The 23,811-nt window shown below is 49.7% G+C and overlaps 1 protein-coding gene across 3 annotated transcripts; it reads left to right on the top strand.

The window, feature by feature from the left end:
* The first annotated feature begins 7 nt into the window (after window positions 1-7).
* Ss18l1 (SS18L1 subunit of BAF chromatin remodeling complex) lies at window positions 8-23,709 on the top strand. Of its 3 annotated transcripts, none has more exons than XM_055596016.1 (11): window positions 8-112; window positions 9,099-9,175; window positions 9,800-9,884; window positions 11,336-11,480; window positions 11,939-12,136; window positions 13,355-13,519; window positions 13,882-13,983; window positions 14,895-14,987; window positions 18,182-18,301; window positions 19,255-19,382; window positions 20,723-23,709. In XM_055596016.1, exons 2-11 carry the CDS (start codon window positions 9,099-9,101, stop codon window positions 20,747-20,749), a joined length of 1,140 nt encoding a protein of 379 aa, XP_055451991.1. In that variant the 5' UTR covers window positions 8-112; the 3' UTR covers window positions 20,750-23,709. The 3 variants fall into 3 exon arrangements, with proteins under 3 accessions (XP_055451991.1, XP_055451990.1, XP_055451992.1); XM_055596015.1 differs by having other exon boundaries at window positions 8-359; XM_055596017.1 differs by lacking the exon at window positions 8-112 and adding an exon at window positions 1,791-1,848.
* Window positions 23,710-23,811: the final 102 nt, after the last annotated feature.

Raw genomic sequence — 23,811 nt, 5'->3', positions numbered from 1 at the left:
GGAACCACCGAAGCCCAGCACAGGGGGCGGCGTAGCTACGGCGGGCTGGACGCAGAGGGCCGGCCTGGCGCAGGGGACCTCCGCGCAGGATTCGGTCCCGGGAGTCAGTGGCGTAAGGCGCTGGGACGCGGGGGGCTCGGACGCGCATTGGCAGCAGGCAGGCGGGCGAGCCCACGGCACGGCGCCCCCCGTGCCCCCGCCCCCGCGCTGCGGAGAATGGGCACCTCGGGCCGCGGAGCGCAGCCGGAGAATAAACCCCAATGATCACAGGCTGAGTTCGCGCCGCCACCATGTCCGTGGCCTTCGCGTCGGCCCGGCCGAGAGGCAAAGGGGAGGTCACTCAGCAGACCATCCAGAAGGTGGGCAGGGCCGCGTGGGGTGCGGGTGGGCGCGGGGCGTGAACAAAGCCGGGGCACAGCCCGCCTGCCGAAGCCCTGACGGCGGCCCCGCGCGCCCCCAGGAGAGCCTGCGCCAACTTTGCCGGAGGCGCTGGCAGCGGGGGCCCGGCGACTGTTGAGGTTGGCGACTCCGGAGCGGTGTCTTTAGAGAAGCGCCCCTGGCAGCAGTCGCGGCAGTGCGGGACACCGAGGCCCAAGGCCCCTCTTGCCGGGGCGGGGGCTCGTCGCGCTCCGCTGACAGCCTTAGTAGCGACGGTCGCGCGCCTTTGCGCGCAGCTTGGCAAGGGGCGAAGGGGGCGCAGGCAGCCTTGAGGCGCGCCGCTGCGGCGACCTGGCCGCTGTGGTGAGGTACTGCGGTGCCTGGCACAAAGGGATGCATCCAAAGTGTGCGTGCCATCCCCACGGCCCTCAGCGCTGTCCCGAGCTCACTGCACGCGGTGGACCTGAGGCCAGCGCGGCCCCGCCCCGCTCGGGGCACTGGGCTCAGGGAGCCCAGCCGCCTGCACCCTGGCTTCAGACACGGCAGGTTCGTCCTACAGTCTCGGTCCCATCCTTTAGCTAGGACCAGTTTTCCAGAGAAGGCGTTTGCGTGGGTTTGTGGGTTTATGGGTTTGTCTTTAACAAAAGAAAGCTTTAAGTTTTGACTTGGACATTTTAGCATTTTACTGTTTTCCTTCTCGTTTCTGAACATCTTTCCTGTGCACTGGCTTTTCTTAATTCTGGTTTCTTCCTACAGAAGAATTCCTGAATTCCCTTGAGGCAGTTGGGTCCTCAGTGGCATTGGCCTCTACTCGAGTACCTCGTGACCTGAGAGGCTTGTGTAGATTTCCTCCGCATGTCACCTGTTTCCCAGATCACTCTTGCTGTCCTGCTCTTTGGGACTATAGTGGTTGTCGCAATTGGCAAGCTCTAGCCAGCTTTGAGCAGGGGAAGATTATTGGAGCAGAGCAGAAATACAGGTTTTCAAGCTCAGCTTTTTATTGACTTCGTGAAAGCTGTGGGATGCCGTGGTGTTCCAGGCACTGCTAAAGGCTTTATCGATCTTACCACATTTAACTTTTTGCAGAAGTGACTTAGTGACGGAAGCTGAGGCTGCTGGGGCTATGTGGTAGAGCTGGTAGTCGCCCTTCCTGCGATGGCTCCACAGGCTGCTGTTGCTGTGGCCAGGGATTAGGCGCCTTGGTTGATGGATGGTGACACTCTACACATGGCCATCCTGACAGTATCCTGGCACTCTGGCTGTTGGAGCTTGACAGTCACTTTTCCAAAGCCACCATTTATTCAGAATTTCGTAGTCGCACCCACTCATCAAAGCTCAATTTCTCTAGGCAAAAGTGTGTTGAAGGACTACCCCAAACATCAGATGTCATAGAGGGGAAGTTTGCTGACCTCAGTCCAGGGCAGACACTCGTGGCTCTCTGGAAGTGGCTCTTCAATCTAGCCTGTGAAGGTACTTGACCTGGTAGGGCCAGCAATCCACTACTGCCTCTGTTGCTCCTTTACTGAGAATCCTAAGGCTTGAGGGGGGTGCTTCATGTACTTAAAATGTGTCCTTTGATCTAGCTTGATGGTGGGCCACTGTAATCACATTCTGAAGCAAGCACTGGAGGATGGGGAGTTTAAGGACAGCCTGAGCTACATGGCAAGTTCAAGGGCAGTTCAAGCTGTACAGCAAGATCCTGTATCAAAGCCATGGGCTAGGGGTGTAGCTTAGTAGTGGAATTCTTGTCTCACATGCAAAGCCCTAGACTCCACCTCTGCCATGGGCACAAAACACACACACCCTCACACACACACACACACACACACACACACACACACACACACACACAGACTGTGGGAACCAGCCCGTGCTGAGACCACTGGGGAAAGCCAGGAATTCCAGAGAAGGCTGGTGGGTAGTGAAAACAAAGAAGTAACAGCTTGTCCTCAGAGGACAGATCCTGCTCAACCTTAAGTCCCATACAAATGTCCTCTTCTTAATCTTCTCTCAAGGCCATTGTAGGACTTTGAGGTATTGTTTGTGGCATGTGAGATAGCGTGTGACTGAGGTAGTCATTGCTAATTCCCAGTCTTTCATGGTACACCCTATGCACCATAGAATCTATAGCACATGTTCTTCTAAGCAGATGTGTTAGTGTCCCATAATTTCCCTAACTGGCCACAACCCAGGTGTCCTTAGATAGCAGTCTTTATTCACTCTATCAAGATGTGGAGGAGTGGCTGCCTTCCTTCTGAGCTGCAGTTCTGAGGGAGGCTGCCTCATACCTTCTCAACTTCTGGTGGCTACCACAGCCTTTGGTGTCCATCGGTCTGCATCGAGGTCTCTGTTTTCCTCTTCTGGGATCTCTTTACCTGTAACATTAATTTGTAGGTGGTCCACTTTCCAAGTGTAGGGGCTTTCCATAGAAGCCAGGGTGTGAGGTCAGGAAATTTGAGCAAGCTGTGAGTAGTCCTGGATGTGGCCTGCATCTAGGGAGTAGGGACCCAGAGTGGAAGTCTGGAGAGCTGTCTTGACCTGGAGAGGGTGACCTGTGGTCACAGAGCACTGGCACCTGAGGAGAAGCAGTCTGAACTGGGCTTTGGTGAGAACAGTGTAACCAGGTTGGTGTGCTTGAGATCCTGAGATGGAGCTGCAGCTGGTTAGTGTTCTCAGAGATGCCAGTGACCCAGGACCAACTCTGCCTTCCTCTCTACTAAGTATACCAGTGTCCAGCACTGTGCTCCTGAAACAACCAGCCAGGGTATGGTGCAGTGATTCCCACGGCTGCATGCCTATTAGAAGGACCACCTGGCGCCCCCTGCTGTTTCACACAACAATTACACAATAAAAGTTACATAGCTCCATTGCTAATTGTATTGCCTTTTTTTTTTTTTTTTTAATTCCTAAGTACATGCATAGGTACATGTGCTACATTGTATATGTAGAGGTCAGAGGATTGTGAGGCCAGTTCCTTCTCCCTTTACATGGGTTCCAGTTTCCAGGCTTGTACAGCCAATCAAGTTAGGAAGGCAACTTGGCACTCGGAAAGTTAGAGCTGTCCCCATAATGGTGAGTGGCTTGTGGAGGTGAGTCTGCTATTACAGTGGCAGAGTAATGGCTCTTGGGTAGCTGTTCTTGAGCAAGAGTCCTCCCTAGGAGAGCACAGGGTCTCTGTTCCCATCCCCGGAATGGGAGGGAACAATATCCCTTCATTACTCACTTAGGAGTTCACCTGGGGGAGGGAACAGTCATTTGACTTCTTTGCCTTCTCTCAGGCAAGGGACCACCCTGCATGGTTCTCAGCCAGGGCCTGGGATGGGGAGAAGCGTGGGGACCAGTGTTTTTAGGGAAGAGGCAGACAGGCCTGTATGCTCTGCGATACTCCGTGAGGCCTGACTGGGAACAGTCTTGCTGGACATGCCCAGAAGGCGTCTCTAGCCAAAGGCTATTACCTTTACATCTATTCCCTAGTCTAAAGGGAAGAGGCACTTGGAACAGGGTTCAATGCCCCTGCCTCCTTGCACCCCCTCTCCTTTGTGTGCCTTTGGAGAGAGCACCTGTACTGTTGGTGCATGGTGCTCTCTGCCCTAGGCATGTTCCTAGATTTCAGGCCAGTGCGCTTGCCTGCCTCCTCTCTCTGTGCTTGGAACCCTCAGGCCACTTCCAGGCAGTCCCCAGGCTACCGGCGATGAACGCACCGTGTCCAGCAGGTGCTGTAAAGGGTAGGTGTGACCAGGAAGTACTATCCTGAGGCTGGGAAGAGACATTTATGCTTGAGAACCCAGTATGTGGCATGTGGGGAAAGGATCGAAGGCCTAAAGGAGTGGGCAGTGAGGGAGAGGGACTATGGAACACTGTGTAAAACAGTCTGTGACCAGGACCCATTTGCACTACTTTTCAAATTGTGTTTTAAGTGTGTACACATGGGGTCCTCTGGACATCAGGGCAGCAAAACAGGCCTACTGGGACTTCTTGGGCTCAAACTCTCCTCCATCCATCCTAGTTGGCATGTGTACTATCTGAGCCTCAGTTTCTTTTAGAGCGAAGATGATGTTGAGTTAAAGGCTCTTGAGCAGTATAGAACAGGCTAGACCATCACTATTTTCATTTGACAATAGTCGTTAGGACTCCTTTGAAAATGGTAGAAAACTGTTGCCAGTCCAGAATCCTGTAAAGAGGTGGTTTCTGGCACGCTGTGCCAACTCAGTTGTGTAAGCATCCAGAGATATACAGGACCAGAAATGATACCTGTGTTGTCTCAGGAGCACGGAAATCCGTTGTATCTGTGGTCGTGTATTTCACTGTGTGTGTGTAGTCTTTGACTGTTAGACATATGTGTTGAAGTGATAGTGAGACTACAAGGCTGTATATGCCTTCCTCACACACTGCCGGTGCGTGCTTTCGGTCCTGCTTGAAGCTCTCGCAGAGCTAATTCACATCTTCTGAAGTGGGCTGACTGTTCAGAGGTGTCATCGCTCTTCTAGAAATACCCTCAGACCATGAACCTCTGTAATGTTTTTCTCCTTGGGTGATACAAAAGAACTTAGATTAAAGAGGTTGTTTTTGCTTACAGTTTGAGGGTTCAGCTCTTGTGGTAGGAAAAGTGATGGCAGGAGCTTCAGGCGGCAGGTCGTCCTGCCTCCACAGTTTGGAAACAGAGGGTGTTGTATGATAAACCTTCCTGAGAAGACGTAAGACACATGTCTACTCACCCCAGAGAGGGAGCCCACAACAGACACTGTATATGTCCAATTGAGTTGTATTGCAATTACGTAGAGAAGTAGAAATGACTCAAAAGACAGCTGCGTCACCGGTGGCCTCTCTAGCATGGGTGATAGCTCACAAAAGCTGGAAACCCGGAGCTCACTGCCCAGGTTAGAGGCAGCTCAGTGGGCTGAAGAGTGCCTTTTCAGATAGGTCAGTTGGTCTGAACTTCTTGTAGGTGGGTAGGCTTGTCTGGGAGTCTTTTCAGCAGTTTTTACTGCCTTCTTGGAAAGGCAGAGGCCTAGTGAATCTGGTCAGTTTCAGGGACTTCCTGAGCTGTTTTGAGTTGGTTAAAGAGAGTTTTTCTCCAGGATGGCAGGTTCTGACCTCAGAGGAAACAGGGAGATGAAATGAAGTTTGCATTCGGTTCATGTTCTCCTTTTTATTCGGGATCTCAGCCCATAGGGCCACTTACAGTGGATGGGTCGCCTGTGTCCAGTCTAGGCAATCCTTCAGTTGTAGGCAGTTGTAAGCTGAGCGGGTGCTAGGAATTGAACTCAGGTCCTCTGCAAGATCAGCACTTCTTTTTAATCACTGAATCATCTCCCCATCCCTTTTGTTTTGTTGGTTTTTCGAGCCGGTTTCTCTGTAGCCCTGGTTATCCTGGATACTCCTTGTAGACCAGACTAGCCTCAAACTCACAGAGATCAGCCTCTTTCTGCCTCCCCAGCGCTGGGATTAAAGCTGTGTGCTACCACATGTGGCTTTTGATTTTCTTTTTTTTTTTTTTTTTTTTTTTTTGGTTCTTGACAAGGTCTCACTATGTTCTGACTGGCCTACAACCTACTATGTAAACCAGCTTGGCCTTCAGCTTTTGGCAATCTTCCTGCCTTCCAAGTATTGGTATCGGAGGCACATAATACCATGCCCAGCTTTTATTTTGTTTTCAATAACATATTTTTAACTTCTAAGAGCCTTTTTTTTTTTTTTTTGGCAACCTGTGGTTTTTATTCCATTTACTTATGCAGTATCCCTGTGCATGGGTGCCATGGCAGAGGTATGGGGGTTGAAGAACAACTTGGGGTGGCCACTTCTCTCCTTCCGCTGTGTGGGTTGAAGTCAGGATGTGAGTTTGGTGCCTTTATCCTCTGGGTTATATCCCAGCCCTGTGTTCATCTTATTTATTGGTTGGTTGCATTTTGGTTTCATTTTTGAGACAGGATCCCTGGCTGTCCTGGAACTAATTCTGTAGACGAGGCTGGCCCGCCCCTGCTGTGATTAAAGGCATGAGCCACCACAACCTGGCTTTTAAAAAAAAAAAAAAAAAAAGAATTATTTGTTTATGTATTTGTATGCATGTATGTACGCACACACACAGAGACACACACATATAGTCTGCATGTATGCCTGCACACCAGAAGAGGGCATTGGATCCCATTATAGAAGGTTGTGAGTCGCCATGTGGTTGCTGGGAATTGAACTTCACAACCTCGGGAAGAGCAGTCAGTGCTCTTGACCCCCGAAACATCTCTACACCCTTTGTGTTTGTTTGTTTGTTTTTGGTTTTGAGGCAGGGTTTCTCTGCGTAGCCCCTGGCTGTCCTGGGATTCACTCTGCAGATCAGGCTAGCCTTAAGCTCACAGAGATCTGCCCACCTGCCTCTGCCTCTGAGTTCTGGGATTAAAGGTATGGGTCACCATGCCTGACCCCCTGTATTAATTTTGAGTATCTTTCAGTTGGACAGTAACTTGTCTTCACTGTTGTGTTTTGAATATAGGGTTGTTGGTGTTGTTCTTCATAATCTCGGTTGATCCAAGCGTTGGCGTTGAGAGTCTGGTCCTACATGTTAGGCAGGTGTTCTACCCCACACTGGGATTAGTGTCTGACCCAGAGGGCAGGCTTCCTCTGGGCCGATGCTGGCCATCGTGGGTTAGCCCTCTTGAGACTGGGACGGGATCGGAGGGAGGTACACTCCTTAGTGTGAGGCACTCTCTGCCTCTCAGGCGCAGGTGTTTTCCTGCAGGCACTCCAGGAGCTCCTTTCCCCCATCCCTGCGAGCAGGGTGCAGGCAGGGGACAGTCCTGTCCTGATCCCCTTGGGACTTTTCCCAGGATGGCTGTCCATGTAAGTGGTTGAGGACCCTGGCAACCGCTGTCCAGGTCTCACCTGTCCATTTGCTTTTCTCGTTATCATCCACAGGCCAGCACACGTCCTGTTCTCGCTCCCCTTGCAGAGGCCAGCACCCTCACCAGGCAGCTGACAACCACCTGGAACTCCAGCTGTAGGGGATCTGACCCTCCTCCTCTGGCCTCTGTGGACACCTGCACACATGTCCTGCACGTACCACCACACAAATAAACACATAAAACAAAATCTTACAACAGGGCAGCAGTGCAGGGTTTCCTTATGCCTTTAAATGCTGGGTACTGTGTGATGCAGTGCTGTCTCGCCTTGTGGCTGTACCTTAACGTAGAGGTGCTGTCACTGACCCCTCTCTGTCTTCCTTTTGTTAAGGCTGTTGTGGCTGACATGACATCCTGGACATACTGTACATGGGATTTGCTTTGTGTCCTTAGAGAGAGATCCTCCTTGAGAGTGAGGGGTTAAAGAAGAGGATGCTGGGAACTGGGGGTAGGGGTGGGAAGTGACCCTGGAGAAAGTCCTTCCCTGATCACTCGTACCTGCTCACAGCCAGCTGCTGTGTGGCAGTGCCCCCTGGTGGGCACTGAGTCCAGGCTATACTGTCACCTCACCATGGAAAGGAGAACAGTAGAGAGGTGTTTTCACCTACAAAGGAGCAGGGCAAGAGAGACTGCCCCTTAGGCTGTACGGGTGGAAGGGTGGAGCTGGACTCGGCAGAGGGCAGTTGCAGGGACCCACGCTGCAAAGTAGAGGACAGGGCAGCAGGCAGCCTAATGAAACAGGTCAAGCGTGTGTTTTGGTAAAGATGAAGGGCCTGCCTCTTGTGAGCACTTGAGCAAAGGCCCTGTGTGGCACAGGAAGTAGCAGATGTTCCAGGCTTCCACCCCAAGGAGACGGGCCACTCCAGAGAGAAAGTGGCTCAACACTGTACCTGCTGGCTGTCCTCTGCCCACTGGCTTGCCACACCTCCTCTGTCCCCTCCCACCTCTCCCTCTTCCTTTCTCAGATGCCCCCCCAACCAAGGGACCAGCTGATAGCAAAAGGCCCCTGTATACTGTGCCTGCCCATAAGCCTGTTGTGTCCCTGTCACTCACAAGTATTTTCATGCCTACTGTTCCTGACGTCCCACTCAGCGCTATCAGACCTGCGGTCTGTGGAGGTCAGACTCTCACAGGACTGGGTTTGGGAGGAGCGCGAGAATCTCCTGCAGGTGCGTCAGCACATCCAGCCCATCTTGAGAGCCCAGCCCACTGCCTTCCTGCATTGTCAAGCAGGTGCGGGCTGGAGATCTGCATTTCTGGCCAGTGCTGCACAGTGCTAAGGAAGTGCTGAGTGTGGGCTATGACTGGGGGAGTCAGGATCAACTTCCTGCTCCCTGGAACAGTCTCCAGCATGTGCAACATTTCTGGGAGCCCATGCTTCGCCTAAGTCTGACCATTCACACATTACTCAAGAAGATCGATTTTAGATCTGGACCCCGCGTTATGTATAAGCCAGTCTCAGCGGTGCTGACCTCTGTGGTGTAGCCTGAGCCCTCTGTCCCACTTCACTTCATGTTGTGCTCAGGACTGGGGGACATCCAAAGGGTGAGGCTGTAGATAGGTAGTGCCATGGTTCCCTAGTCCTCCCTTGTCTTGCCTAGGCTTATGGGTCTACAGTGCCTCCAAGGGGACCTCGGCTTCCCCGACTGGTCCAGACTGAATGTAGCCTGCAGAGATATAAGTTGCCTCTCCCCTCTTAAGGAGTTGTGATTTGAGGCTCTGGGTAGAGGCCTGGGCCTGGAGTGGGACCCCCCAGCATACTTCGAGGGTCCTGGCATTCCAGATGTGAACCAGCTGTGTGACCATGTGCCCTGCTTGCCTCTCCTCCAGATGCTGGACGAGAACCACCACCTGATCCAGTGCATCCTGGACTACCAGAGCAAGGGCAAGACAGCCGAGTGCACCCAGTAAGTGACCCGGCTCGCCCTGGTCTCCTCCATGTGCTGGGAAAGCTTTCTCGGGTGCAGAGCAGCATGCGGTCAGATGTGGCCTCACAAGTGAGGTGGGAACCCTTGCCATCAGGGCCTGGGGAAAACAGGGAGGGAGGAACATGGAAAGGTGTTTCTGCAGCCTCCATCTATGGGACCTGTAGTAGACCCAACCAGGAGACAGCTTGTGCCTCTGGGTGGGCAGAGTCCCTCAGACCTCTCTCACCTTCATGAGGGCCCTTGGGTCTCCTAGGTATCAAGTGTGAGAGGTTTGGATCTCACCTTGTGCAGCTTGTCTGAGAGAACTGAGACCTTGCCTGGTGTGATATGTGGGTGAGATGTCTATGAGTATCCTCCATCCTCATGGTCTTCCCAGGCTTCCGTCATGGAACAGGAGTCTGCTTGGGACTTGGCTGGACCTGCTCTCTGCCCACCCTTCCTGGACTGCAGAGAGCTGCCAGCTGCCTATTTCCAGCCTGGCCTGGGTATCATTGGCCAGTATCCTGCCAGGGTTTGGCTGGAGGCTGAGGCTAACTTGCTTAGACTTTGCCTCTACATTGGGTGTGGTAGTCTGCCCTGCGTCACTGATAGCTTCTCCCACAGGTACCAGCAGATCCTGCACCGGAACCTGGTCTACCTGGCCACCATAGCCGACTCCAACCAGAACATGCAGTCACTGCTTCCTGCGGTAGGTACCACAGCCAGTTTCTGAGTGTGTTACCTCTCGAGTGACCAACAGCAACCCGGAACTATAAGGCATCAGAAATTAGGGGTTCTGGGAAAAGCCCCATCACACAGGGTGAGGTATAAATGGCTGCACAAGACAGGAAGAATTGGGACTTAGCCTTTTTAGTTTACAGAAGTAACTCCAGAACCAGCCCTAGGAATGTTAACAGTGAGTGTTGTGACCGACAGGAGGGGGCTTTTCATGTTTGTTGTAAACCCTTCTTTTTCCTTTCTGTTTCTTGTGATGCTGAGACTTGAATGCAGGGCCTTATCCATGGTATGCTCCTCTGAATGGCATGAGCCATCTAATGCATATGTGTACACTACCAGAATTTTTAAAAAATGGATAAGTCTTTCTAGGACTCCTTTAATCCTAGTACTTGGGAGGCTGAGGTAGGAGGATTGCTTCAGTTTGAAGCCAAACTGGGCCATATATCAAGTACCAAGCTAGCTAAAGCTACACACTATGAGCCTTGTCTTTAAAAAAAAGGAAGGAGGGAAGGAGGGAGAAAAGGAAGGGAAATTAAAAGGAAAAAGTCCAGTTCACTCATGTTCCAGATAGTAGCATAAATTTTTATTATCTGTTTGATTTTCTCTAAACACATTTTCCCCAAATTAAACTTTTACTGTGAAGTCGGACCGTGCCTGTGGCCAAGTGAGGTGACATGGCCAAGAGAGGGAGCCACCCAGTGGCTGATGACCAGGGCTGGCTACGAGATGCCAGGGAAGGTGTGTCACCAGGAATGGCTCCCATGGAAAGTGGAGGTGCTGTGTCATTATGTTGGTCAGCTCTGGTGTTGATCGGTTGATCGGGTGCTCCTGCTGGAGACTCCCCTTCTCATCTTATTTTTAGTACTAGGGGTTGAACCCAGAGATCTGCTCACGTGACATGAGGTCCTTGGGCCTCTTTTTACATCTTAGAAATAAGTTTTAAGTCTCTAGGTCTAACTATTTTGCCCAGACTGAACTTGAATTCACTTCGTAGCCCAGGTAAGCCTTGAACTTGCAGTCCTCCTGCCTCCACCTCTCAGCTCAGATTATAGGCCTGCACCGCCCAGCCTGGTTGGGGGCTCCCTTTCTTGGTCAGGCTTAGATAGCACGTGTGTGCAAACGGTCTAGGAAAGGAGCCACCTCCCTTCTTCACCTTACATGTGGCGGAGGGGGTGGAGGATGAGCGGGAAGAGGACACAGGAAGTAAAAATGCAGGAGGCCAGCTTGTGCGGGGCCTGGGTCATCAATGAGATGTGGACACTGGCCTACTGATTTGTGTCTGAATGCCATGACTTTCTCTGTCTTCCCCTGGTACCCTTGGCAGTGGCTGTGCAATTCGTATGGGCTACTGAGTCCCTGGGGTGGCTCTGGTGTTTATTGTCTGAGCTAACTCTCTTGTTCTAACCTTCCTGTTGTCTACAGCCACCGACACAGAACATGAACCTGGGCCCCGGAGCACTGAGTCAGAGCAGTTCCAGCCAGGGCCTGCACCCCCAGGGCAGCCTCAGCGATACCATCAGCACAGGCCTGCCCCCTGCTTCCCTCATGCAGGGCCAGATTGGTAATGGTGAGCAGGTTTGCCTCAGTGATGTCACTAAGGTAGCCATAGATATGTGCCCACCTTGCTCCCACTGTCCTGGCCGTAGGTACTCTTCTAAGTGTATGTAGAGATTGAACAACTATGCAGAGGACATGAGGCAAGTGCCCGGTTCCACTTGGCTCTGTCCAGTGCTTCTTAATATACGGACAGGCACTTCTGCATGGAATCTGTAAGAATGAAGGTGCGGGAATGGTGCTGCTGCTCTTGCTACAGCATAAGGCTCCGAATAACAGCTGGGACCTCTCAGTAGCTGTGATGCATGGTGTGTGTCTGTTCGTGAGTCACTCACTTCCTTCGTAAGTGGTACTGACCTGGAGTTAATCTTCTTCCTCAAAAATCATCTGAAGGGAACTTGGATGTCTTTACCATAAGGTGGATACCTGGCCTCCAGTGCCTGATACTCCCTCTCCTACCCCTCCTGGCAGGTCCAAACCATGTGTCCATGCAGCAGACGGCCCAGAGCACACTGCCCACAACCTCCATGAGCATGTCAGGCAGTAGCCATGGTACTGGCCCTGGCTACAGCCACTCAGGACCCACCTCGCAGAGTGTCCCCATGCAAGGCCAAGGTGCCATCAGCAACTATGTGTCTCGAACCAACATCAACATGCAGTCCAACCCAGGTACTTCTCCTACACCTGGCCCCATACTTGTGGGCAGCTCCCAAACCCTAGCAAACACAGCAGCTTGTCTGTGTGGCCTCTGAGGTGCAGCCCTTCTGGTGGGTGCTGTGGCTCTTCCCTAGGCATCTCTACAGGGCCAGGTTGGTAAACACACAGTGACTCGGCCCTGAGCGGTTTCTCAGAGGCCTCAGGAATTCTAAGTAAAGGGCGCCATTGCTATGGGACTTGGAAGAGGAACAGTGGTCTCAGGTGAGGGACTCCTGGCAAAGAGTCACAGATAAATGAAGCTGGAGGTCCAGGCCTTTCTGCAGAGCAGGTTTCCCAGGTTTGGGCTGTCCTTGACAGTGGATGCTGATTGTTAGATCATGGGAGTACCTTGGATGTGGCGAATCCTGAACCGGACATTCTCTGAGCATCAGAGACCCAGTTTTCAAAGGAGTGTTGCAACATGAGATGGAGTGTCTCCTTAATGTTTTCTATAATGGTAACATTGCAGATTTATTTTGCAACTACACTGTTACAGTGTTTCATTGAGGATTGTTTCTCCTGTTTTATTTTTTCCAGCATGGATACTAGAAACTTTTTTCTTTTTTCAATGCTGGGGACTAAATTCAGGGCCTCTCACATGCAAGACTAATACAGTGCAAGGGCCCTGCTAGTGAGCTACACCCCCTCACTAAATTGCCATCCAAGATAGTCTTGAACTTGGGATCTTCTTTCCTCTATTTCCTGAGCAGCTCGGGTGACAGGCATGCTCCACCAGGCCTGTTTTTCTACAAACCCTAGAACAAGTGGCTCCTGTTTTTTTCTGTTGGATGGTGCTGTTCCAGGGAGTTTTGAGCGGTGTGTAGACAGGCCAGCAGGCAGGCCGCTGCTGTCGTCCACAGTGCTGTAGGCCTGTTGCTCAAGAGGTAGAAAGAGGATACTGTGACTCCTTCATGGCAAGCCTTAGGGACAAGGCTTCTTTCTGTTTTCCCTGGAGGCCACTTCATCTTGCCTGGTGGCCCTTTCCTATGATAGCCAAATGTTAGGCCCCACATTAGTACTAACAGCTGAGATCTGACCTTGTGCCAGCCAGGGCAGGGCAGGAAGTATGACTTGGATCCAAAGGTACCTTAGATGAAAATAATGATGGAGTAGTATTAGGAGGGAGTCAGGTTTTCAGGGGAAGGAGCCCTACTCTAGAGCTTTCTCAGGTTTCTCTGTCCTGTCACACAGTCTCCATGATGCACCAGCAGGCAGCCACGTCCCACTACAACTCAGCACAGGGAGGGAGCCAGCATTACCAGGGACAGGCGCCCATTGCCATGATGGGCCAGGGTGGCCAAGGGAGCAGCATGATGGGACAGCGGCCTATGGCACCCTACCGACCATCCCAGCAAGGTAAGGCTGAGACCTGCTTCAGCCCATGGTAAAGGGCCAGTGCTTTGCCTCTCCATATGGGGGTCAGAAGGTTTGCTCCACGGCATGAGAAAGGATGCTGGGCCTGCAGGTGCAAAGAGGACCAGTGAGCGTCAGCGAGCCCAAAGAGCAGATATTTGGGTCTGGGGAGACAGGATTATTATTCCAGTTCCAGAGTCTTTGGGCAGCTGGGTTAAGAGGAGAGGGAAGTTTGGTGGTTGAATGATTCTGTGTGTGTTCCTCCCATGGGTAAAGCTGCTTAGAATGGCTTTGCTACTGAACCAAGTGTAAACACATCTCACCCACTGCATGCTGGTCCTGAGTGTCTGGTCACCTCCCTACAGGCTCTTCCCAGCAGTACCTGGGCCAGGAGGAATACTACAGTGAACAGTACAGCCACAGCCAGGGCGCCGCAGAGCCCATGAGTCAACAGTACTACCCAGACGGTAAGGCACACTGCTGGCAGCTCCTTGCTGATCTCTTCAGGCCAAAAGCTCTGTGTCCCGCGAACAAAGCATCCTGAGTCCCCTCCACTTGAGCACACTGGGGCATGGACTGAGACTGGTCTCTTCCAAGAAAAGCTTCAGCATAGGACACCACCACCTCTTTGGGTTTTCTCTGCCTCCCTTTCCTAGAAGGCAGCAGGAGTCTGGGCTGGGTGAAGCCACCCATCCCTGACAGATGCGTTTAACCCAGTAGGTCCCAACAGCCAGCCTCCTGCCCTCGCTTCTGCAAACTCACCTTTCAGTGGATTTTTGGAAGCGTAATTTAAAGTGATCTTAATATTTGGTACGGTAGCCCATGCCTATAATCCCAGCTCTCAGGTGGCTAAAACAGGAGGATTAAGAATTTGAAGCCAGCCTGGGCTATGGTAGGACTCAGTAAATACCTATGTTAAAGATAGATTTTGAGAGATAAAGATGGAGGTCTCTGGGCCTCCACTACCTTAGTGTAAGGTAGGCTTCATGTCTGGGGTTGAAGAATAAGAGCAGGGTCGGTGGCTGAGACCAGTCTTGTACCGAGCTGTGATGCCTGGTATGAGATGAAGGTGTGTCCTTTTCATGGACACAGCAGTACTACCCAGGAACTCCCCGGGGCTGGAAAGCGACAGGAGAGAGCAGTTGGTGCTGTCAAGGGGAGTTGATTCTCTCCACAACTTGCAGCAGCCTCACTGTGTTGGTGATATCTACATGAGAGACAGACAGACAGAACGAGAACACAGAGGCGCTTAGAGAGGTAGGCTCAGCCACAGCTGCCTCATCCCCCCGGCCTGAGCTCACTGTTGCAGAGCCCAGTTGTCCCCAGGACCTAGGCAGAGAGACACCTCCATTGACAGAGGTCACCTGTTTTCTTGCAGGCCATGGTGACTATGCCTATCAGCAGTCATCTTACACGGAGCAGAGCTATGACCGCTCATTTGAGGACTCCACACAGCACTACTATGAGGGGGGTAAGAAGTGTGGTAGGGGCATACAGTGTGTGACTATGCCTGAGCATATGAACACACCACACACCTAGAGCTAGCGCTGCTGGCCTCCACTAGTCTCACACGGGTCATGGATGGTAATAGATAGCTGATGTGGGTTTATGAAGTTGGGTTTGCCAGGCTGTGCTCTGGGACTTCACTTGCCTTACATGTTTGTCTAGCCATGTTGGGGATGTTGCTGCTGGGAGTCAGGTGCTGCCATTCTTCCAGCCTAACAGCCCATGAGCCAGGAGGATTACATCTTTTGTAAGGGGCTTGTGGCCCCAGCATGGAGACCCTTGGTAGTGCTTTGGGAATGAGGGAGAGGGACAGCTGTGTGTTGTTGCTCTGTGGCTATGGACAGAAAGCCTTGCTTTGTGGCATTTGCCCATCTCCGTGGTGTAAATATGCTCATCCTGGCTGACAGGTGTCACCGGTGGGGTGCCATAGAATGTGGAAGTGAGAGGAGATACACAGGTCATGAGCCATCTGAGAATCGTGGATTCATAGGGCTTAGCATACATACATAGTACACACACATTATTAAAAAATGTTTATTTCTGTCCTTTATGTGTACACGCACGTGTGTGAGGGTATGCACACATGCACACTCCCACATATGCTTGTGCACCCTCTCAGAGTCCATTCTTAGAGACCAGAGAGGATGCTGGATCCTCTGGAATTGGAGTTACAGGTGTTTGTGAAACACCTAATGGAGGTCTGGGAATCAAACTTGGATCTTCTTGAAGAGTAGCAAGCACTCATCTGAGCCATTTCTGCTGAGATTTCCTTCCTTCTTCCCTTCTTCCTTTCCTTGCTCCCTCCCTCCCTCATTGGTGTGCTGCCTCCATGTATGTATATGCAGGCATATCAGGTGCCCTGGAACTGGGGTTACAGACAATTGTAAACTGCCATGTGGATGCTGGGATTTGAATCCTGGTCCTTTAGATAAAGCATCCAGTACTCTTAACCACTGAGCCATCTCTCCAGCCCCCCCCCCCCCCACACCACCCCTTTTATTTCCAGACAGGGTTTCTCTGTGTAGCCCTGGCTGACCTGGAACTCTCTCTGTAAACCAGCTGTCCTCAGACTCAGAGATCTGCCTGCCTCTGTCTCCTGAGTGCTGAGACTAAAGGCATGTGCCACAACTGCCTGGTGAAATATTAATAACTGACCTATACTCTCTCTTAGAATTAACTTTGTAAGAAAAAGAACACATTTGAAGTGAGTCTGTGAACATGACAGTGATATGCCATCTCTACTGATGCACTGTTTGCACTGATTCAGAAGTTTGGAGACTTCCACCTGCCTGGTCACACTGAGTCCTTCAGACATGATTTTCACAGTCTACATTCATTTACTTGTTTTATTCATTTAAAACCAAACATGCACCCCTCAAGCCTCTGTTGTGGCCTGCTCATTTGATGTTCAGCTTCTCAGGGTTGCAGTGATAAAGTACCAGCAGGGAAGCTTGAACCACCAGGCCCTTCACCTCCTCCTAGTTCTGGAGGCCTGAGATCTGAAGTCCGGGTGTTTGCAGAGCTACTTTCCGCCAGCTCAGGGCAGGTCTGCTCCAGGCTTCTCCAGCATCTGCTGGCTGCCATCAGTCTGGCTGTCTCTTAGCTTGGAGAACCATCCTCCAGTCTCCACCTGCATTGTCATATGACCTCTGTGTATCTGCTCATGTTTCTCTTGCTTCACACAGACCTTTGGGCATCCGCTGCAGATCTTGTTTCTGATTAAGGTCCCATGTCATAGGAGCTACTATGGGAGCTAACTTATTTGGGGGCTGTGTCTTACTTTTCTTGTTGCTGGGACAACACACCTGACAGAAGCAACTTAAGGAGTTTTTTTGGCTACGGTTTGAAGTACAGTTCATGATAGCAGGAGCCTGAGGCAGCTGGTCACATGGTACCTGCAGTCAGGGAAGCAAAGAGGGATGAATGCTGGTGCTCAGCTCACTGTCTCGTCTTTATTCAGTCTCAGACTCCAGGTTACGATGTAGACTTTGCTTTTTTTTTTTAAGATTATATACACTTGGATTTATTTATTTATTTATTATTTACGCAGTATTCTGTCTGTATTGTGCATTGGAAGAGGGAGAAAACAGGAAACAGGACAGAAGCCTACCACAGAGGGCCTCTGAAAGACTACCCAGCAGGGTATCAAAGCAGATGCTGAGACTCATAGCCAAATTTTGGACAGAGTGCAGGGAATATTATGAAAGAAGGGGGAGATAGAAAGACCTGGAGGGGACACAAGGAGAGCAACAGAACCAAAATATCTGGGCAAGGGGGTCTTTTCTGAGACTGATACTCCAACCAAGGATCATGCATGGAGATAACCTAGAACCCCTGCACAGATACAGCCCATGGCAGCTCAGTCTCCAAGTGAGTTCCCTAGTAATGGGAACAGGGACTGTACCTGACATGGACTCAGTGGCTGGCTCATTGATCACCTCCCCCTGATGAGGGAGCAGCCTTACCAGGCCACAGAGGAAGACAGTACAGCTAGTCCTGATGAGACCTGATAGACTAGGCTCAGATGAAAGGGGAGGAGGACCTTCCCTATCAGTGGACTGGGGGAGGGAGGGTAGGATTGGGAGGGTATGAGGGAGGGGACTACAGCTGGGATATAAAGTGAACAAACTGTAATTAATAAAAAATAAATTAAAAATATTATATACACTTAGATGTATTTACTTATTATTTATGCAGTATTCTGTCTGCGTTGTGCCTGCAGGCCAGAAGAAGGCATTAGATATTATTATAGATGGTTGTGAGCCACCACGTGGTTGCAGGGAATTGAACTCAGGACCATTTAGGAACAACAGCTAGTGCTATTAACCTCTGAGCCATCTCTCTAGCCCCTGGTTAGACTTTGCAATAAACACCTGCACAAACACACTCAGGTGTGTCTCCTAGGTGGTTCTGAATCCAGTCACCTTGGCAGTTAAGGTCAGCTGTGTGGAGTGGAACTTGGAAGTTCAACACACAATACTATCTGGCTTTTCATTTGTATTTTACAAAATAATAAGACAAAAATGCCATATGATATTTGACCCGTTGTGGAAACACGGAGACATGGTAAAAGGGCTTTGTAGCTACACACTTGCCCTGTGAGGGACAGGGAGCCTTCTGTACTGCCCGGAAATGACACTCTGCCCCTTCTTCCTGCAGGAAACCCCCAGTACAGTCAGCAGCAGGCGGGGTACCAGCAGGGCACAGCACAGCAGCAGAGCTACTCCCAGCAACAGTACCCTAACCAGCAGAGCTATGCGGGCCAGCAGCAAGGCTATGGTAAGAGGGGCATGTCCTCTCACAGGGGATCCTCTGGTGCTCAGTGTGGGCCGCATACACTGTGATGGCATCATTCAGGCATGTGTGTGTAGTAAGCTAATTTAGCATGGATGTTGATTTCTGGACAGGTTGGGGGTTCTGAAGAGGGTTCCCACGTACCCTGCCTCCCTGTATCTAAGATCATCAGTTAGCCCAGTGCAGTGGTCACAATTCAGAAGCCAGGACTGGGGCCAAGAGAGGTGACACAACTCTTAATAGCATTTAATCTCTTGCAGAGGACCTGGGTTAGGTTCTCAGCACCCACAGAGTAGCTTCCAGCTGACTGTTAACTCCACCCCAGGGGAGATCTGACTCCCTCTTTTGGCCTCTGCTTGATGTGTGTGATGTGCAGAGATACATGCAGGAAGAAAGAAAAACAACATTGGGCAGTAGCGTACAGGCCACAGCCATGTGGCATCGAAAGTCTGCCTGGCGGGACTGTGGTTCCACGGTAGAGTGCCGCTATCTGTGACCATGTGGTTTTATCCTCAGCACTACACAGACAGACAAAGATAATAACAATTAAGCAGTGTTGCATTTTATCAACCCTTTCCTGAGCCTTCAACTTAGTTTTCACAGGAAACCTGACATTCCTTTCTGCCTGTGAGTTTCCCCTGTAATTGTTGGCATTTAGGGTTCTGCTTTCCTGTGCCCACCATAACTGACCCCAGCTGGTTCTGGAGCAGCCCTTCACCCACTTCTGCAAGGTGGCAGGCCCATTGGGGACAGGCCCTTAGTGCCCCATATCTGTATGGGCACAGTCCCAAGTCCTCACAAGACTGACAGCAATGGTACGCTGGGTTGTGGCACTCTTGTAGTACAGGCTTTACCCACCACAGGACAGGAACCTGGTGCCTGGGTTGTCACAGCATGGGAGGTCATAGGTGGTCTCACAGCCTCTGCTGTCTTCACAGGCCCTGCCCAGGGAGCCCCCTCACAGTACTCAAGCTACCAGCAAGGACAAGGCCAACAGTATGGAAGCTACAGAGCATCGCAGACAGGACCTTCTGCCCAACAGCAGAGGCCTTATGGCTATGAGCAGGCAAGCTTTCTGGGTGTTTCAGGCAGTGCTGTCTGCCAAGTGTCAAATGAAACATGGCGAGGATTTCTCTTATGGTCCTGAGAAGTGATAGGTAGGACCGGTTGGCTTCCAGGAAGGCAGCAGTATACAACCACTGTGGGGCCAGCGTTGCTAGGATGGACTTGATGACACTGATACCTTCCCCAGAGTCCAGAAAAGAACATGAATTTGTGGACCATCAAGTGGCATGCTAACTTAGTTACAGACTGAACTGTGGGTCATGACTACACTTGCCTTTAGAGGAGACACAGCAGTGACAGCTCAGGGAAAAGTGTCCTTACTCTGACCTTTAATGTAGCCTGTTGGAGCTTTAGCTGTGGGCCTCAAGGTCCCAACCAAGTCATTTGGCCCATGGACCTAGTCAAGCACAGACAATGTTTTGCATATATTGTATGTTTTCTAGTCTCACTAGCCTCTACCCATAAATGGAAGCTACTCCCCTACCCTACTCCCCAGTTTTGAGGATCAGAAACAGCTTCAGGTACTGCAGGAAGAACTAGCTGACCTGAGAGGCACAGGGTAACTCTATGCTGAGGATTATACTCAGGGCCTGCTGTGCCCTCTGCTTCACCCACCTGGGTATAGGCATCAGAGACCTCTAAGACAGGCTCTGCATTCACTCTTCACTATGGGCTCCTAGGGGCAATAGGGGGAAGGAGAAGTTGGGGTTGAATGCCTGTGGCCGTAAGAACAACAGTCCTCCAGGAGATTCTCTCTCTGGTGCAGGGTTCTGTTAGCTTCCTGCCCTGCAGTCATACTAGACTCAAGCTCCAATTCTCTCTTCGTCAGACTTTGTATTGATTGATCCTGTTAACTAGGTCACACTAACCCCATTTCCTAAAGGAGCAAACTAAGTGAAAGCTGATAGTAGCATCAGCCCTGCTGCCCCATCAGTCACTTGAAGTAGCTCAGGGTACTGGGGGATTCCTTTCCTGGAGGGCCAGCATGATGTCTGCTTAGGCACATGGCCAGGCTCTACCTCCCAGGAGCCCAGTACATCACTGAGGGCACACTGCCTGTGAGTAAAGCTGATAAAAAACAATCCAGTCAAGAAAACAGTTGTCTAAAGTGGGGCATGACTGTTCGAGTAAAGGTTGATACCTCTGGATTGGAGAAGTGTTAGCTCTCACTTCGTGGATTTCAGCAGACTGTCACCTACTTGTTTTTGTGTTTGCTTTCTACCTGTAGTCCAGGGTTCTATGGGAAGAAGCTTCCTGTTGTTTGGGTGTATAGACCCTGCCACCTAGGACTGTAGAGGTGTAATCCGTGTCTGATTTTGTTTTGTTTTGGATTTTTTTTAGGGCCAATATGGAAATTACCAGCAATAAAGGACAAGCCTTGTCTTTGGACCCTTCACAGTAGTATGTTCTGGACAAGCCGCTGACAGTTCTGATGAGTCGTGACGTGTTGGTTACCCTCTGCCCAATGCCATGTCTGCATGTGAAGCGGGCTCATTTCATGCTGGGTATGATGCCAGACGTGCACCACTGGCTGCAATGGTGTGACATATTTGGTGCTGTGTAAAGTATTGTATATCGATACAATGGAGAGGTTGTCCTGTTTTTGTCCCTCACCCCCTCCTTGATGTTATTAGCTAGCTTTGGGGGTCTTAACTGTCATCACATATTTTGTGCCCAGTGATGAGACAATATCTAAAAGACACCGTGGTCCATGTTACCATGAAGAGACCCAGTCTGCCCCCTCTCACACCATTGTTGCAAAGTGGACTGTAAATGTTTCTTTAACTGGCTGCCCATAGCTTGACACACATACATACAACCCTGGGTGGCCATCTCTTCTGTGCCTAGATAGGGCTTGGGGACACCTTGTGTGTCTTGGGCCAGTTTGTTGTCACTGTAACAAGGAAAATGTGCTTCATGTGGAGAGACCATGAGCTGTTCTTTCCAGAACTCACCCATTGCCTGTGTCTCTCTAGTTCCCACGATCCCAAAAAGTATATGTGTTTGTATTAGAAAACAAAGAGGGATCGGTGACTGTGTTCCAAATAAATGTGTCCATGAGGGCAGTGTGCGGGTAGCCTAGGGAGGACGGTGTTCTGAAGAGCAAGGCTCACTGTCCACCAGCTGCTTCATATACAGAGTGTCCTTGGCCCCTTTTTATTTGATGTCATTTCTAGGATTTGAGTATGCCCAATCCTAAGTGTAAAGAGAATTTACAGTACTGATGCTGAATTTTACAAGCCTTTGGCAAGTGTTCATATTACTTTTTCAGGACCTCTGAGTTCAGATTGCCAAGCAAGTGTTCCTTTCTGTTGAGGGAAATCTGAAATCCACACCATATTTTTTTAATGAATCCAATTATGTTCTTTTAAACGAAAAGTACAAGTTTTATATAGTGAAATTTGAGTGATTTTTTTGTTTGTTTGTTTTTTACATCCCTAGAATGTTCAATCTGATTTTAATTCTGTGCAACCATGCGAGACAGCCTTTTTGAAAAGGTACGATCAAAGGTACGATCGTGCCACTCACATATAATGTAGCATGAACATCAGTCAGCTTTTGTTTGGATAATAATAATGTTACTATGAAAAGGAAAAAAAAAAAAACCCTCAAGATAAGTGCTAAGAACAAACAAGAAAATACAAAAAAAAAAAAAAAAAAAATCCAAGGAACCAGGGCTTGCTGCATCAGGCCTATCCACCATGATGCTTTTGTTGTGTTTTGTATGTAGCCCAGACTGGCCTCAAACACACTACATAGCTGAGGCTGAGCTGAAGTTTATGGTCCTCCTGCCTCCACCTCCCTCCCAAGCACAGAGACTACAGGCATGCACCACCACACCTGACTCTGCTGTTTTCATTGGAAACATAAAGCTTACCTATAGCTCAGAGGGTAAAGATTTACAAGGCACTTGTGGGTTTTGCCTGAATTAATTTTGACAGCCTTGCTGGAAAATAGAGCACAAGGTGTCTTTCACTTACAGAAGAATCAAGGGCCAGACGTGAGGACTTGTCTGTGTTGGCTACATTCTTATTCCAGGTCACCCGCGCCTCTCGCACAGGACTGATATCAGCAAGCCTGGGCATGTGTGTGTTTGTGGCATAGAGTTTAGGAAATTTAACACTGGCAAGGGCTGACGATCTGATGGTATTAACATCACAGAAACAAGTTTCTGATCGCTAAGTGACAGAAATATTAGCAACTTCATTTTAGGGAGTCATCTCTTTTGCTCCTTTGTTCTCTGGCAATTTTTATAGAACAAGTCTATAAGCCCAGTTGGGGGCTAAAATTTCCCATTGAAAAATGTCGAGAAACATTTTAACTAACTGTGAAAATGGTTTTTATTCCTTGCCAATCTGGGAATATGCCTTTTATGTATGTGTGAATGTGTGTGTAGGTGTGTGTGTGTGTGTTTGCGTGTATGTGTGTGTATGTCTATATGTTAAGTGCTGTATTAGTGTGTGTATATGTGTATGTTAAGTACTGTACTAGTATGTATGTGAAGTGCTGTATTAATACTTTTTGAAAAAGAACACTTAAAAATGTGTCACCCCAAAACTTCAATCTGAAATGTCTTACATTAAGAATTTCTTGAATGTTGTGTATATATTTTTAAAAGCACTTTGTGAAATAGTTTGTACATTTATTTCCTAATTTATACATGATTTTTGTGTTAATATATTTAATGATTAATAATAATGTTTATTTAATGTTTTGTTCATTTTTATGTAATTTTGTGGGGGAAAGTGATGCCAGCAGTTCTTTTTCATTGACTGTATTATAGCTTTTCTTCTGTAACATGAATGTTTGGAAAGTCCTAGGCTGAAATGAACCCTTTGTGCAGGTGTGGTTTACTGTGTTTTGTTTTTTTTATGACTCCTACTGAAGGACAGAAAAGATGAAAAGGGAGATTGGGAAATCGCTGCTCATTCTTCCTCCTGTTTCCCAACATCTGTTCAACACTCGGTGCGCTTGACCGGTGATGACTGAGGTTTTCAGATGTGCTGACAAGTACCTGCTGCTTGGCGGAAGCTGCGCATGTCAGGGGCTGTGGTTAGATGGACAAATCTCTAGACTTAGCATAGCACAGTGGGAAATGTCTTCAGAGGCACTGGGCGGACAAGGGCTTGGACCAGGAAAGGAGTGTCTTCCTTTCCTGTAGTACCAGTTTTCAGGCGTGGGCTTCAGAAAGGAGCGTACATTCAAACTTGTAAAAAGAGGAAGACTTTCCATTTTCATTAAAACATTTTTTAAGCCGTTCATTTCTGTTTATTGAACAGGTTAAATCTGTCTTGTCACTTGTGAACGAAGTACAATTTTTAAAACAATCTCATTTTCACCCTTTTCTGTTTGGTTAGTTTTTGTTTTTAGACAAGAGACTCTGTGTATCCCTGTCTGGCCTGGAACTCACAGAGTCCCCAGTCTTGTTT

The sequence above is a fragment of the Psammomys obesus genome, unplaced genomic scaffold (assembly GCF_907164565.1).
Source record: "Psammomys obesus unplaced genomic scaffold, mPsaObe1.curated_primary_1811, whole genome shotgun sequence".
Taxonomy (NCBI): domain Eukaryota; kingdom Metazoa; phylum Chordata; class Mammalia; order Rodentia; family Muridae; genus Psammomys; species Psammomys obesus.
Note: the sequence above shows the minus strand (reverse complement) of the source record. Positions and strands in the feature narration are given on the sequence as shown.